The sequence below is a fragment of the Pan paniscus genome, chromosome 11, assembly GCF_029289425.2.
Source record: "Pan paniscus chromosome 11, NHGRI_mPanPan1-v2.0_pri, whole genome shotgun sequence".
Taxonomy (NCBI): Eukaryota; Metazoa; Chordata; class Mammalia; order Primates; family Hominidae; genus Pan; species Pan paniscus.
In genome coordinates, this window is record NC_073260.2 from 88,820,799 (window position 1) to 88,836,877 (window position 16,079).

Below are 16,079 nucleotides of genomic sequence, written 5' to 3' on the forward strand. Positions count from 1 at the left end.
ATCCAAGACTAGATCATAGAGCTCATCCTGCTCTGATTTAACCCTATTTATTATTTGGCTATTTAATATTGGTATTAGTTTATAAATGTTAATAGTAAATGGAACTTATTTTTGATACTTGAAGTGGCTTGAAGAATGGTGGTATCATTAACACATAGTATGACTCATTTTAAGGAACACATGAATGGCTAATTATAGAAGGTATCTGGTCCTCTGGCTATCAGAAAAGAGATCTAAGAGTTCTCTAAATGTAGTATTAATGAACTCTTTTGGCAAAAAAAAAAACAAAAACAAAAAAAACCAATTTGCTTAAACCAAAGAAAAGAGCATTAAGCCTGGTCATTACACCTCAACAGTAACAGGAACATGAGATCATTTGATATGATTCTGCATGCAGTACTGCTCGATCACATGACACATTGTATTATAGTTGGCCGTATGCAGCCCCAGATTCCTTTTCTCTGCAGATCAGTGACTCTTTTTGGAAAGAGGTTCATGCTCTATCATACAATAATATTAAGAAGATTACCAACAATCTAAAATGCTTCCTTCAACTGAGGTTTTGAGAAATCACAGAGAGGCAACAACATTTTTCTTGACTTTACCGTATATACAATGGATGCTCATTATAATAAAAACACAATTTCACCCACTCAAATATAAACTCCAAGGGAGCAAGGACATTGTCTAGTGTTTTCATTACTGTATCTCCAGTGCCTGACTCAGAGTAGGTAATCTATATATATTTTACTACTGAACAGTTACTACTTAATCAATATTAGATGAAGATAATATAATACACAGAACAAAAGTTTAATATTTCTATTCTACAACCTGTCTTTTGAAAGAGGCAATCATCTTTATTCCAGATTCTTCCTTTCCTACTGTGTCTTTTGTGCAGTGAGAACAAAATTAAGCATGCGATCAAAATGGATCATAGACATAAAAGACCTAAATGTAAAAGCTGAAATCATAAAACTTTTAGATATAGGAGAAAATGTAGGAAAAATATCTTTGTGACCTGGTGTAAGGGAAGATTTCTTATGCAGGATACAAAAAACACTAGCCATACAAGAAAAAAGCAAAACATTAGACTTCACCAAAATTTAAAACTTCTGCTCCTCAAAAGACACTATAAAGAAAATAAAAAGGCAAGCCACCAATTAGGGGAAAATATTTTTAATTCATATACTCACAAAGGACTTGTATCCAGAATATATAAAGAACTCTTAAAACTCAGTAACAAGAAGCCAAACATTCCAGTTTTTTAAATGGGCAAATAATTTGAATAGATTTCACCAAATATGAGATACTGGTGACAAGAAAGCACATAAAAAGATGCTCAATGTCATTAAACATTAGGAAAATGCAAATTAAAACCACAATGAGGCAGCACTACACACCTACTAGAGTGATTTTTTTTTTTTTAAGAAACTGACAATACTAAGGCTGGCACGGTGGCTCATGCCTATAATCCCAGCACTTTGGGAGGCCGAGGTGGGCAGATCATGAGGTCAGATCGAGATCATCCTGGCTAACATGGTGAAACCCCGTCTCTACTAAAAATAAAAAAATTAGCCAGGTATGGGGACGGGCACCTGTAGTCCCAGCTACTCAGGAGGCTGAGGCAGGAGAATGGCGTGAACCCAGGAGGTGGAGTTTGCAGTGAGCCGAGATCATGCCACTGCACTCCAGCCTGGGCAACAGAGCGAGACTCTGTCTCAAAAAAAAAAAAAAAAAAAAAGAAAGAAGAAACTGACAATACTAAGTGCTGACAAGGATGCAAGGCAACTGGAACTCTCATATAATGCTGGTAAGTGGAAAATTGTACAGACTCTTTGGAAAACAGTATGGCACTTCTCTTTTTTAAAAATTTATCTTATTTTATGAATAAATCAGTAACTTTTTTTTTTTTTTTGAGACAGGGTCATGCTTTGTTACCCAGGATGGAGTGCAGAAGCAAGATCATGGCTCACTGCAACCTCCGCCTCCTAGACTCAGATGATCCTACCACCTCAGCTTCCCGAGTAGCTGGGACTACAGGCCTGGGCCACCACACCCAACTAATTTTTGTATTTTTTGTAGAGATGGGGTTTCACCATGTTGTCCAAGCAGGTCTCAAACTCCTGGACTCAAGCAATCTGCCTGCTTTGGCCTCCCAAAGTGCTGGGATTACAGGCATGAGCCACTGCACCAAACTGGCAGTCTTTTATTTATCAAGTAAAACATTCACTTACAACAGGATCTAAGATTTCACTTCTAGGCATTTATCTTAAAAAAATGCAAACATATGTCCACAAAGACTTCAATGTGAGTGTTCATAGCAGCTTGCAAAAAAGTGGAAAACAGCCCAAATATCCATCATCAGATGAATGAATAAACAAACTGCTGTATGTCCATACAATGAATTATTGCTCAGCAATAAAAATGGACTTCTTTTTTTTTTTTTTTTTTTTGAGACAGAGTCTTGCTTTGTTGTCAGGCTGGAGTGCAGTGGCGCCATCTTGGCTCATTGCAATCTGTCTCCTGAGTTCAAGAGATCCTCCTGCCTCAGCCTCCTGAGTAGCTGGGACTACTGGTGTGCACCACCACGCCTGGCTAGTTTTTGTATTTTTAGTCAAGACAGGATTTCACCATGTTGGCCAGGCTGGCCTCAAACTCCTGACCTCCCATGATCTGCCCACCTCGGCATCCCAAAGTGCTGGGATTATAGGAGTGAGCCATCGTGCCTGGCCAAACTATTAATATACATAAAAACACGAATAAATATCAAAAACAGTGTGCTGAGTTAAAGAAGCCAAATGCAGAATACATACTCTGTGACTCCATTTACATGAAACTCTACAAAACAAATCTACAGTGATAGAAACCAGATCAGTGTGGATTGCAATGAGTGAGGAGTAAATGCAAAGGGTAATAAGGAAATTTGGGGGCAGTGGTGGGGTGGTGACAGAGATGTTCTACATCTTGACTGGGAAGATGATTACACAGGTATATACATCTGCTAAAACTCACTGAATTGTACATTTTAAATGGGTACATCTTCCTGTATATAAATTATATTTCAATAAAGTTGAAAAAAGTATTTTGAAACAGTTATTTAAAAGTATTTTTTGTTATCAATAGTAGCTGGCCAACAAATCATTATAGAGATTAAGCAGCCCATTGGTAATATAAGGTTATCCTTGCTCCATTAGTCTTCTGAAACATACCAGAAGAATGAGTTCTCTGTCCAGTGGAAATGGAGGTTAATTTGTTATCCAATCCACAGGAGTTAAAGAGTGTGAATATGCACACTTCTCATCATTAGCTTAAGTCGAATTTTTAAAAATCAGACCAAGTGCTAAGAATTGAAATTAACCTTTTCCCAAAAGGATAATGCTTCAAAAGATCTCCATTGTGGGAAAACAAAACACTTCACTTCTTCTTTTTTCTTCTTCTTCTTTTTATTTTATTTTATTTTCAAGACAGGGTCTCACTCTGTCTCCCAGGCTGAGTGTGGTGGCATGATCATGGCTCACTACAGCCTCAACCTCCTAGCCTCAAGCCGTCCTCCCACCTCAGCCTCCTGAGTAAAAAAAGGAAGTCCCTCTTCCTCCCCTCCTCTCTCTCCTTTCTCAATCTCTCTTATCAGAGTTAATGTCTGTCATCAGTCTGATGAGTTTTTTCTTTTTTCTTTTCCTTTTTTTTTTTTTTTTTTTTTGAGATGGAGTCTCACTCTGTTGCCCAAACTGGAGTGCAGTGGCAAGATCTTGACTCACTGCAATCTCCATCTCCCAGGTTCAAGCGATTCTCCTGCCTCAGCCTCCCAAGCAGCTAGGATAACAGGCATACACCACCACACTCGGCTGATTTTTGTATTTTTAGTAGAGACAGGGTTTCGCCATGTTGGCCAGGCTGGTCTCGAACTCCTGACCTCAGGTGATCTGCCTGCCTTGGCCTCTCAAAGTGCTGGGATTACAGGCGTGAGCCATCGCGCCCAGTCTGATGTGTTTTCTTCCAGGCAATTTCTATATATCTCATTCTTGTTTTAAAAAATGCATGCATGTGAGATATAAATAGGATTGTATTATTCATATTATTATGTAACTTGCTTTTTATGGGCTGTGATTTTCTGTTTCTTTTGTATCTTCTTGTCATGCCTGATTAAAACTGTACACATGAAAATCCTGCCAAAGGTGAAGTCTAGGAATAGGGAGGGACTCCATTAATCTCACTATTATATAGCCCATTAATTACTCATAATAGGATGGATTTAGGCTCTCATTCAGCTGAACAATGAGTATCCTAAAGAATGCTAACACAAGGTTAGCCTGAAAAGTTCTAAGAGATAGGGAGAAGGTTCTTAAACAGGGAAATCTCAGGATGAAAACAATGTTCCAAGAAGAATAAAATGGCAACAGTATATATAATATAGAACAGAATTAGACAGCAAGGAGACTAGTTAAGTGGCTAATACAGAATAGTAAATTAGAAGAAATGAGATTCTGGATTACAGTGGTGGCCAGTAGAATGGAGAGAAGCTTTCACTGAATTCTAACAAGGCAGACTTGTAGAGTGGAAGAAACAAAAGATTTGAACTAGAAGAGCTAGATTTGAATCCCAGCTCTGAAATTTACTAGCTATGTGACCTCTGGCAAGACACTTCTTCCGTATCTCAGTTTCCCTGTCAATAAAAGGAACACCTTGAAATATCAGAGCCTTTAACTTTTTTTTTTAACAGCAGAACTGTTTTTTTTTTTCCGTTAAAAAGAAAATCTTCAAGGAAGCCAGTACGTTTAATTTGTAAAACAAATAAAAGCAAGATTGTTCTGGTTGAAGCATAGGTAAAAGGGCTCAGAGCCCCAGCTAGCCTTCATTTCACCCTTCTCAGCCACTTCTGAGGCATCCTTCAGAAATCTCCAGAGGGCTGAGGAACAAAGTTTGAGAAATCTCTAAAGACTTTACTATCAACTCTATTATCAATTACTTGAGGGGGTAAAATTGACGGAGGTGCCTAGAAAAATAATAATGAATTTAACAGTGCCACAGAATCACATGACGGAAAAAGGGCGAATTGACTTTTCCTAAATCTGCCTGCTTCTCCTTGCAGGTTGAACCCAATTTAATGTCTAAAACCTCATCCAACCCTTGTGCAAATGGTCATCTAACCTCTATATGAACAATATGGCCAAAATTTACTGCCTAACAATTCAGTTCATTCCACTTTGGGGTCCTCAAATGAGTCAAAAGTTCCTTATCAAGCCAAAATTTGTCCTCCATCACTAAATAAAAGTTCTTAATCTATCTTCTGGAACTAAACCAGTAAATCTAATTGCTCCTTCATCATGACAGTCCTTCAATTGTCTGAGGAGAGCTATCATGTCTGCCTTATTTCCTTGTATTCTCCCTTGCTCTTGCTCTGGCATGACATGAATATACCATGGAGGCAGCCTGCTCCTGTTTTGGATCAATTTGAATTTTTTTTTCAACAGAATCTCACACTGATCTCGGCTCACTGCAACCTCTGCCTCAGGTTCAAGTGATTCTCCTGCCTTAGCTGGGATGACAGGCAGGTGCCAACATGCCTGGTTAATTTTTTGTATTTTTGGTAGAGATGGGGGGTTTTACCATGTTGACCAGGCTGGTCTCGAACTCCTGACCTCAAGTGATCTGCCTGCCTCGGCCTCCCAAAGTGCTGGGATTACAGGTGTGAGCCACCACACCCAGCCAGAGTCAGTATTTTTAAGCATCTAAGTGCAAGTAGGTTTTCATTTATTTGTGGCTTTAAAGAAACTTAATTTAATCAAGCCAGATGATCCTCCTTTAAAAAATGACTAGCTTTGATAACTAAGTGTAAATAGAACCCAAATTCATTATTTGGTTGTTTTTGTTTTTTGGGGGTTTTTTGTTTGTTTGTTTGTTTGAGACAGGGTCTTGCTCTGTCACCCAAGCTGAAGTGCAGTGGCACAATCATGGCTCACTGCAGCATCGACCTCCCAGGCTCAAGTGATTCTCTCACCTGAGCCTCCCAAGTAGCCGAGACTACGGGAGTGCACCACCACACCTGGCTAATTTCTGTATTCTTTTTTGTAGAGACAGGGTTTTGTCATGTTACCCAGGCAGGTCTTGAACTCCTGGACTCAAGCACTCCATCTGCCTCATGTTCCCAAAGTGCTGGGATTACAGGCATGAGCCACTGCACCTGGCCCTAAAAATATTCTTTTCTTACTGAACATTAGCTGCTTCCAGTGTACTAGAAGTAGATTGCCAAACTTTTTGGCCCAAAGCAAATTGTAAAGACATTTAGCTAGGGATGCAAAAACATCTAAGACTCAAGGTCCAGTGAAGCAGGCATAAATAACATAATAAATAAAGAGAAGCATCCTGATTCCAAAGCTTGCATCTAACAACCAACTCCCAGGGAAATGTAGTTCTCATGATTACAAATTCAATTATCACCAAAATGACATGAAATATCAATGCTAGAAAGAAAGCTTCATTCATCATTCCTTATCCTACCCACCCCATAAATCTACTACCAGGTCTGTGAAATCAGGATCTGTGGCTTGGGCCTCAGTATCTGCCAGTCTGGGTAGTTTTGGGGATGGGGAAAAGGAAGTATGGCTGAGTCCCTAAGGAGAAAGCAAGCCAGCATAATCACAGTCCATGATGCCTGTGGGAGTACTGAGCCCATACAGTTTCCTGTGCTCCAGTTGTCTTGGTAACCTGAGGCCTCCTTATTTGTGTTGGCATCATGGGGCCAAAAGCGGAAGCAAAGCTGGAACACCAGGAAGACTTGCAGGGGAAAAAAATGTAGATAATGCAGCAGTTATGCCACAGGAGGGTCAAGCCTAGGGCAGAAGAATTACCTGGTTGGGGGTGGGAAGGTAGTGTCTTGTAAAAATCAGATCTCTGGGTTCTACCTTCAGCGTTTCTGATTCAGTAGGTCTAGGATAAGCTCAGGAACCTGCAATTTTAAGAAGCTACCACCTACCAAGTAAGTCAAAGACCACACTTTTAAAATTCCAGCTACAAATCAGCAGTTGGGAAGAGAAAGTATAACCATTTAATCAATTTCAAAAAGCTGATATTCTAGTACAGTAATTCTATACACTGGGGTAGAGGGTATATTTTGTCTTCCAGGAACATTTGGCAGGATTTGGAGACATTTTGGTTGTCACATCTGAGATAATATCATTGGCATCTACTGAGCAGATGCTAAGCATCCTACAATGCACAGGACAGCCCCCCACAACAAAGGATTATCCTCCAAAATGTTAACAGTGTCACTGAGAACCTCTATTCATGAGGATATTCTGCTCTCCCAACAACGGCCCCCCACCCCGCCCATCAGCTCCAATCCATTGGAAATCAGCGCTACACAGTTTAGGTCACAATGCAGAGACTTATGTGAGATCCCCTGAAAAACTTTTGAGACCCCAGAAATCTTTTTTAAAATGGTGAATTTCATTAAAGAGATAGAAAAGGAGAAGATTAGAACCGACAATAAAGGAAAGTAAGTATGGGCAACAAGGGTGAACCAAAAAAGGGATCAAAGGAGGCTGAGGCGCTGAGTGACAGCAGCGGGAAATCAATGCTGCCCCTCAGTGGACGCAGCCCATTTGTAAAGAGATGATAAACTCATGAAAAATAACAGGCACAAAAAATGAAAAAAAAAAAAGGAAAAATGAATAAAGGAACTGTGTAGAAATAGCTTTAGGATTCGTCAAGTGTAGATCTGGATGAAAAAAGGACATTAGAGATTCTTCTACAAAAGGATGCTTAAATAAAAATTCTCCAGCAAAGACGACAGGACTTCTAGAAGGAGATCAAGAATTATATCAGAAAGGAAAAAAATTTTAAGTATTTACAATCCTCTACTCCTAATCACCCACAAGATAGGTGGGTCCAGAAAAATGCACCTTGGTTTTAGTGAGGAGAGATCATGAGAGGGAAGGGAAAGTGGAGAAGCAATTTCAGTTTCATAGCAAAGAATTCTTTTTTTTTTTTTTTTTTGGAGACAGGGTCTCCCTCTGTCACCCAGGCTGGAGTGCAGTGCAGTGATGCAATCTCGGCTCACTGGAGCCTCAGCCTCCCAGATTCCAGTGATTCTCCCATCCCAGCCTCCAGAGTAGCTGGGATTACAGGAACGCGCCACCACACCCAGCTAATTTTTGTATTTTTAGAGACAGGGTTTCACCATGTTGGCCAGGCTGGTCTCAAACTCCTGGTCTCAAGCAATCTGCCTGCCTCGGCCTCCCCAAATGTTGGGATTACAGGTGTGAGCCACTGTGCCCAGTCCATCATCTATTGTCTGTAATAATTTAGAAATCTGGCACCAGGATTATGAAATTCACTATACAGTGTGTGGCATAACACCAAGCTTAAATGGTCACTCAGTGGACTTCACAATAATGGCCACTTTATGCTTCTGGATGCAAAACGTTGGGAGAGTTTGAAGTGGATATGAATTTGAGAATGCGTTTTCTTGTAGGAAAAGTAATGGAAACATAAGCATCTTTTTCTAATCACAGGAAAGGTTAAGGCTTTGGTGAAAGCAAGCATAACTGCGTTTAAAAACAGTCTAGAATAAGAAAAGGGTAATAGAAGAGGAAGGAAGGCAGAAGTGGACCATGCAGAATAAACAATCAAGCCTAGCTTTTTTAAAAACCTGAGGTCTTACTAAAGAGAAAGGAGGAAAAACGGAAGATTTCAACATAAGAGTGTTAAAGGTGGGAAAGAGCCAGAAAGGACTGTGGGCTTTAAAAAAAAAATCAGTGAAGCAGTAGTGGTGTATGTTGGCAAAGAGAAGTGTAGAGTTGAGAGGAGGGAGAGAATTTATAGTAGAGGAAGTCGGTGTGAAGTTTTCCTCTCAAGATGCCCAGCAGAGCAAAGAAGGAATGAAGGCAAAGGCCACTGGGAATAGAGTAGGGCTGGGGCTAAAACAGCACGGGAGAGTGCAACAGGGCCCAAAGTAAGACATTTTCTTTTCTTTTCTTTTCTTTTTTTTTTTTCATTAATTGACCCAGATTTGCTTGTTTGGGACCAAAGGCAATGCAGAGTTTAGGGATCTTTATAATTTATAAAGTAATCACCTTTGGCCCAACATAACACAGATCATAAGGATCATGGCAGAATTCGTCTCTGAGACAAGTACAAAATACCATTTTAGTGTTGATTTTAGAAGAGAAGTCAGACTAATAAATTGCTGTGTTGTAGAAATACTATGGTGAATTAAACAGCTTTAACTTTTTCTATCAGCCACAGGATAAATACAGAAACTGTATAATTACATACACATCCACAGAAGATAGTAGCCTCATATGCTAAAATTGTGAGTTGTTTGTCTGTATACTGTAGTCCAAGGCTCCCATTCCAAGAAATGTTTTATTTGGTTCAAAATATAAAGGGCAGGTTAGAGGGCTACACAGAAAAAAGGCTAAAAATAAAGACAGTAAAATGAGGGAGAGGAAAAGTGGAAGTGCAGCACTACTGATCCAGAAAAACTGAGGCATCAGCCACAAAGAATTCAATCAAGTCAGTGAGGGGAAAATGGCACAAAAGCCAAACAAGAAAAAGGCTGAATACCATATTACCAATCTGAGAGCCTCACTTTTGGTTTTAAGTCAAATATTGAATTAGATTGTGCAACTTTTCTATTTTTATTTTTTTATTTTAAAAAATCCACCAAAATTACTTAAATCATTTGACAGAGTCATACAATTTTAAATGACTATAAAAATGTGCAGATCAGTGCCAAATTTTTTGGCAAAGGCTGAATGGCAGACAGTAATCCAAGACGCAGACAACCTTGCTTTTAAGCCATCCGTTACACAGAGACCAGCAGGCTCCCTTCTACCTGTGAGACCAAATAATCCCAAAATGTAACCAAATAATCATAACTCCCCCTACTCCTAAAACCTACCCTTCACTGTCTACGTCAGCCTCTGGACAGACCCGATGCCTGGGGTTTGGCCATTTCCGCCTTCCCACCCTATGTTGGTCTCCCTCCTCCCTCCTCAGGTCCCTCAGTTCTCCCAGGCCTAACTTGGCGCGCTTCCTTCCTCTCTCACCCCAATCAATCCGGCTCTCCTTCCCTTTCTGGGTTTCGCCACCTGCCCGACTCCCGGTTTCCCCCTCGGGGGCCCCTCCTTGCCCTGGGGTCTGCTCTCGGCCTGCCAAGTTCTCCCAGGGGATCCCTCCCCACCTGCCTCCATTCAGTCAGACTGTGTTCGGTGTCCGTTTCGCGCCCGTAGCGACACCACGACAGAAGCCCACTAAGTGACCCTCTGCTCCCAGAAACCCTCCTGGCTCCTCCAGACCCTCCAGGGCTCTGGCCCGCAGCTCCCCTCTCCCTCCGGCGGCGGGGGTCGGCTGTGACTCACCGGAGGGCCAGCGGCCGGGGTTGGGGTGGGGGGGCCGGAATACTCTCACTTCCTCTCCGCGCACCTGCCCCGAGGCTGGAGCGCCGCCCGGCTGGGCCTCCGGCGGATGTTTTCCTTGTCCCCAAACGTGTAGTGCGCGCCGCCAGCCGCCCCCTCCGGGACCTGCGCGCCAGCCACCGCGCCCCCAGGACCCAGCGGGCCTGGTCCTCACCACTCACCCCCTCCCCAGCAGGCACGCATGCGGGCTCGACCCACACCTCTGCACCGCCCCCCAACTTCTGGGAGAGGACTCCTGGCTCAGCCCAGCCTCTAGCTTTCCAGAAGCCCCTATATGCCTACCTCATCTTCGTTATAGGCGATGAACCTTCACTTCTGTCCCCGTTTCCGCACACGCACCAATCCCCACTGGCGATCCCTTCCCCTTCGGCATCACCCCCACCTTCATGCGCCCCAGCTCCCCACTCACATCCGCCCCCTATTGGGCTGGCTCTAGCTTGCAAGAGCAGAAGGTGGCCCAGGGCCCAGCCTTCCAGGATGTCCCCTGGACCCCCTCTCTGGGAAAGGCGGCAGAGCTACTAGCCACTGACAAGACCTTTGGGCCCTCATGCTAGACAGGCCTTCGAATCCACCTGCTTCAGCCCAGAGAGCAGGCTCAGGCCGTGCCTCCCACACCGCAGCCAACCTCAGAGCACCCTGCCTCAACTGTGAGTTTTTTCTTGGCAATCCTCTGAAACGGAAAGGGTATCAGTCCTGACTAGGGCGAACGTGAGGTCCATTCTGCATCTCCATCCACCTTAGCTGTCTCCTTGGAAAACGACAGCAAGGGAGTTTGAGGTGCACTGACACAGTCATTTCTGAACAGTGAAGAGATGACAGGCAGGGTGGTCCCCCTTGAAAAGTCAGCCAGAAGTAGCTGTATCTGATGCACTAGGTGGCAGGGAGTGAGTCTTGGAGTAAATGGGACTGAAAACGTAGGAAAACCAAATAAATGCCAAAGAGACTATCCCTATGGAGAATACCTAGAACATGGGTCTTTGAAGTGTGGAAAAATGAAAGAAATCCAATTTGACCAGGGCCTTTAGTGCCAAAGAGATGGCTAGCAGGAGAGTGGTGAGAAAGGAGAACTGGAGAGTTCACATGAGCGGAAATAGGAAGAAATGGATCGGAATCCAAGTGAGAAAAAGCAGGAGACTTAAAGTTAGCCTGGCAGGATGATGAGAAAAGGACATCTTGTCCTAGGGTAGAGGCGAGGGTGCAGATCTGGGGGAAGAAGGCTTATTGGGAACAGTTTCTCAAACTAGACATTCGGAAGTCAATACAAGGGCCAAAACCAAAATGTTCCTGGAGGTACCTGTTTTTGAAAGAGGTGGGAAAGGTGACATGGATTAGGGGTCTCCATCCCCCAGGCCACAGGCCAGTACCAGTCTGTGGCCTGTTAGGAAGCGGGAGCACAAAGCAGGAGGTGGGCGGCAGGCGAGTGAGCATTACCGCCTGAGCTCCTCCTCCTGGCAGATCAGCAGAGGCATTAGATTCTCACAGGAGTGCAAACCCCACTGTGAACTCCGCATGCAAGGGATCTAGATTGCACACTCCTTATGAGAATCTAATGCCTGATGATCTGAGATGGAACAGTTTCATCCCAAAATCATCTCCCCACTGCTATCCCCCTCCATCCACTGGTGGAAAAAATTGTTTTCCACAAAACCGGTCCCTGGTACCAAAAAGGTTGGGGACTGCTGACAAGGAGTATGAGTGTGAAAGGTGCAGAGGTCTATGCCAGGAGACAGCCATCCCCAATAGAAGCCCTCAGCTATGCACAAACTGCTTAATGTCATTCAAAGAAAATAATGTCGCCCATTTTGCCTCAGAGCTTTAGCCCCAATCACAGCAACTGCTATTTCCTGACGCTTACGCACCAGAGATGGTGATAAGAGCACTGCACGCATTATCTGAGTAATCCTCACAACAGCCCAATGAGTTGGCATTACTATCCCCAATTTATAGATGAGGAAACAGGCTCAGAGAGGTGAAGTAATCTGACCAGGTTACATAGCTAAGTGGAGTCAGGATCTGAATCCAAGAAGACTGTCTCTACAGCCCATGCTCTCAATAATCCATCCTGGGCTCCTTCAGAACCTGTGGGAAACTCAGAGGATGCCAAATGATAAATTCCTAAAAACCTCACTCCATTATATATGGGAGGAAAGAGAGGACACCTCTGTGAACCTGTAGTGATTCATCCCATCAGGGCACTTAGAGATGCTCCTCTTTGAAAGGGGAAAGAACCATCCCCAGATGTGGGGTGATCCCACATCTACTGTATGTTTGAAGGTGATAAGCAATGGACAGTTCACCTCTGGAATGCCTGAGGAAAAGAGGCCCTCCCCACCATCTCTGAGGGGCAGCCCTATTTCTTGGATACATTAGGGAAACCCTGCCCTAGGATCTGAGGGAAACACAGTCTCCACTCCAGGTGCCTGCTCACTCTCCTGGAGCCTCTGGCCGTCGCACCCTACTGCAGCTCCTGGGTTTGGCTGGGGCACAGGATTAACCATCCCCAGGAAATGCCTCCCTCCGGTCCAGGCAGGGATCCCAGCATACACACCCCTGGTGGTGGCAGTGGGGGAGAAAGGGGGAAGGTGGAATGCTTCCTTCTCTCCAGGTCAGGGAAGAGATCTGGGGACCACCTGGGGGCCCTCACCCCTCCTGCCTCCTTGCTGGGGAAGTGCCCAGTCCAGTGCCCCCTCCATGGCCACCTCCCTCCCTCTAGCTGTGCCGGGGCATGAATCAGCTCTCACAGCTTGTTAAAGCTAGACCTCTTGTTTTCATGCCCTCACCTCAGGAAACAGAGTTACAACTTTTCCAGCTCTACTCAGCAGGGGGCCAGGGTCCTCACTTTATAAACATCCCCAGCCTGTGAGAGCAGAGGGCAGGGAGATAGTGTGAGACAGGAGCCCAGGGGAGAAAGAGAGAAACTAAGACTCAAGGAGCAACGCAAAGCAAAGTCAAGGAGTCAAGACCAGAGTAGCTGAGCAGAGGCCAAGAAGGGTCTGAGAGGGCTGTGCAGCAGCAATGGCCCTAAGGATGCTCTGGGCTGGACAGGCCAAGGGGATCCTAGGAGGCTGGGGGATCATCTGCTTGGTGATGTCTCTACTCCTCCAGCACCCAGGAGTCTACAGCAAGTGCTACTTCCAAGCTCAAGGTAAAGTGGGGTGAAGCGTTAGGAATGGAGGAGCAGCAGAGAGGGCACAGGGAGGATGGGGCCTTACAGATGATCCCGTGTCAAAATACCCAGGCTCCCTCCAGCTGTGAAACAGGAAAGACAAACTAAATACGGGGATAGTGCGTACTTACTGTCTCCACCCCAGACCAGAAGAGCCTCTGCCTCTCATCAGCACTCCTACACCTACTAACATTTCCCGTTCTTCCCTAGCCCCCTGTCACTATGAGGGGAAATATTTCACCCTGGGCGAGTCTTGGCTCCGCAAGGACTGTTTCCATTGCACCTGTCTGCATCCTGTTGGCGTGGGCTGCTGTGACACGTGAGTGACCAAAGATGGCCAGAGAGAATGACTCTGATATGAGTGACTGAGGGATGACCAGGGAGTGACTAGATTGCTGTGATGTAAGAGTGAACAGAAGAGCAATACAAGATGGGCCAAACCTGAAGGGACCAACACTAGTGTGAAAGATAAGGCTTCAGGCTATAAATCAGGGGAGGTTGGGGTGGACCTGGAGAGAAAATACTCCTGTTATAAAACAAAAAGGCCCACATATGGTAGGTGACAGCTTAGTTAGGAGGACCAAGGGGCCACTGAAAGGGGCTCTGTGGGGGGAAAACTGTGAGAGAGGGAACATGTGGGCAGGGATAAAGGCAGCCTTTCACTGTGCTGACTCCTTCCCCCATCCTTGGTTCCCCAGGTCCCAGCATCCCATCGACTTCCCGGCTGGGTGTGAGGTACGTCAGGAGGCAGGAACCTGCCAGTTCTCCTTGGTGCAAAAATCTGACCCTCGGCTGCCCTGCAAAGGGGGAGGGCCTGACCCAGAATGGGGCTCAGCCAACACCCCTGTTCCTGGGGCTCCTGCTCCCCACTCCAGCTAAACTCAACTGATCATCCATCTGCTGACTGCTCACTGCTGCTGCCACTTCCAGGGAAACCACTAGCAGCTGCCAATGTATTCTGAACAAATAAATTAATGCTATAGCTGAAAGCCCGACTCTCACTGTCCACGACATTGGACCCCAGGTGGAAAAAGTGGGTCCCATTAGAGTCCAGGTGCTGAGTTCTCAGTATCCGGAAGGAACTAGCACCAGGGTGGGCCAGTTTCAGATGGTTATGGTGCTGGTGCTGGGGCCTGGGGCAGCATACGAGGCCAGGGTGGGGCTAGTAGGCAGCACCTTGATGGGGAGGTCCCAGCTGAAGGTGTCTACAGGTACTTGCTCAGGTCCTGTCCAGGTGGTAGGTTCGGGCTGTTCCACAGGGGGTAGGAGTACCAATCCTGGTTCTCGGGACGTTACAAATTCAAAATGCAATCTCCACTTCAAGGACACTATGGAAGAAAAAGATTAAGGTAGAAGCATCAGAAGCTAGCAGGAGTAAAAGCCAACAACAGGATATAGTTAGTGAATGAGAAAAAAAAATCTGTGTTCAGGAAGACAGGGAAAAGTCACAGGACAGGGAGCTGTGATTAAGGGTTTTTCTGAAGCAATGGGTACTACGACAGATGTGAGCTGAAGATAGCAGTATTAAGTACCTAATAACCCAAGAGTGAGGCAGTCAAGTCTAGGTAGCATGAAGTAATCAAAAATCAGTGTATCACAGGGTCCCAGTAGGTAGGCGTGGGGAAGGAGTTCTATCAAGCTGTTAGGAGTTTAGGGGTCAGTGCATCTAAGAAACAGGAAGAGGTTGAAGGTCTGAGAAACTGTTCTGGGTCAGAGGCTAGACGTGGGTATGTCTGGGAGTGTGTATAAGGAATCAGGATCCATTACACCCTCCCTTAGCACAGCATTTTACTGTCCCCCTCTCCCTTCTCCAGTAACAGTGAGGGTCTCACCAATGGCTGTACAGAAGCCTGGGGTGGAGCTGAGAGGGATTGGGAGGGAGAAGCTGGTTCTAGTTGTATGTAGGCAGGATTCCTGGTGTCGGGCGTGAGTCACATGTGACACAGAGGGGACACCCCCTGCCCCACGTCGCCGCTGGTACTCAGGCTGTACACGCTCCTCGGTCTGTAAGCTGACTGAAAACTGGGAGCAAGAGACAGGTGTGTGCTAACAGGAAGTGCTGTCTGTAGGTGAGAGGACAGCCCAACCTCAAGCTGTTTTACAAAGGGACCCTGGATGACCCCACTATCCCCTTCTACATGCCACCCCTCTTTATACAGGCCTTCCACCCTAGCCCTTCAACCCCAGCACCCCAGCAGGTAAGAAGCTCTGCTCCCTTCTTACCTGCAAACAAGCTACGGTTCCTTCCCCTAAGTTTAAGGTCCCCACCACGTCCTCGCCAAGTCTGTACACAGATTTGAAGATGCCAAACGTCCCAACTTTCCCTCGGCCATCACTGATATTGTATAGATCTGGGGAGAATAGGACACTATAAGCCTGGAGTCTACATACTGGATAACGTCTAGGACTGGGCACCACAGGCCAAAAGATGGGGCTTTTCTTTACAATTGGAGGTGTGAGGTATCAGTGGATCCACAGAAGTGTGTGGT

The 16,079-nt window shown here is 45.1% G+C and overlaps 2 protein-coding genes across 5 annotated transcripts in view; one reads left to right on the forward strand and one right to left on the reverse strand.

The window, feature by feature from the left end:
* The window catches only part of RGP1 (RGP1 homolog, RAB6A GEF complex partner 1), a 34,657-nt gene that overhangs the window by 16,181 nt on the left and 2,397 nt on the right, over positions 1–16,079 (reverse strand). For 2 of the 4 annotated variants that reach the window (XM_008955241.5, XM_034967405.3), the window contains 3 exons: positions 15,814–15,941; positions 15,423–15,612; positions 3,650–14,918 (listed from right to left, as the gene is read on the reverse strand). In XM_008955241.5, coding sequence (XP_008953489.2) covers positions 14,695–14,918; positions 15,423–15,612; positions 15,814–15,941 — 542 coding nt within the window. In that variant the 3' untranslated portion in view covers positions 3,650–14,694. Of the gene's footprint in view, positions 1–3,649; positions 14,919–15,422; positions 15,613–15,813; positions 15,942–16,079 lie in introns of those variants that run through there. The other 2 variants (XR_004673285.3, XR_008619734.2) reach the window with 2 other exon arrangements.
* MSMP (microseminoprotein, prostate associated) lies at positions 13,440–14,579 on the forward strand. The gene is made up of 3 exons (XM_003829843.5): positions 13,440–13,569; positions 13,801–13,909; positions 14,289–14,579. Exons 1-3 carry the CDS (start codon positions 13,440–13,442, stop codon positions 14,467–14,469), a joined length of 420 nt encoding a protein of 139 aa, XP_003829891.1. The 3' UTR covers positions 14,470–14,579.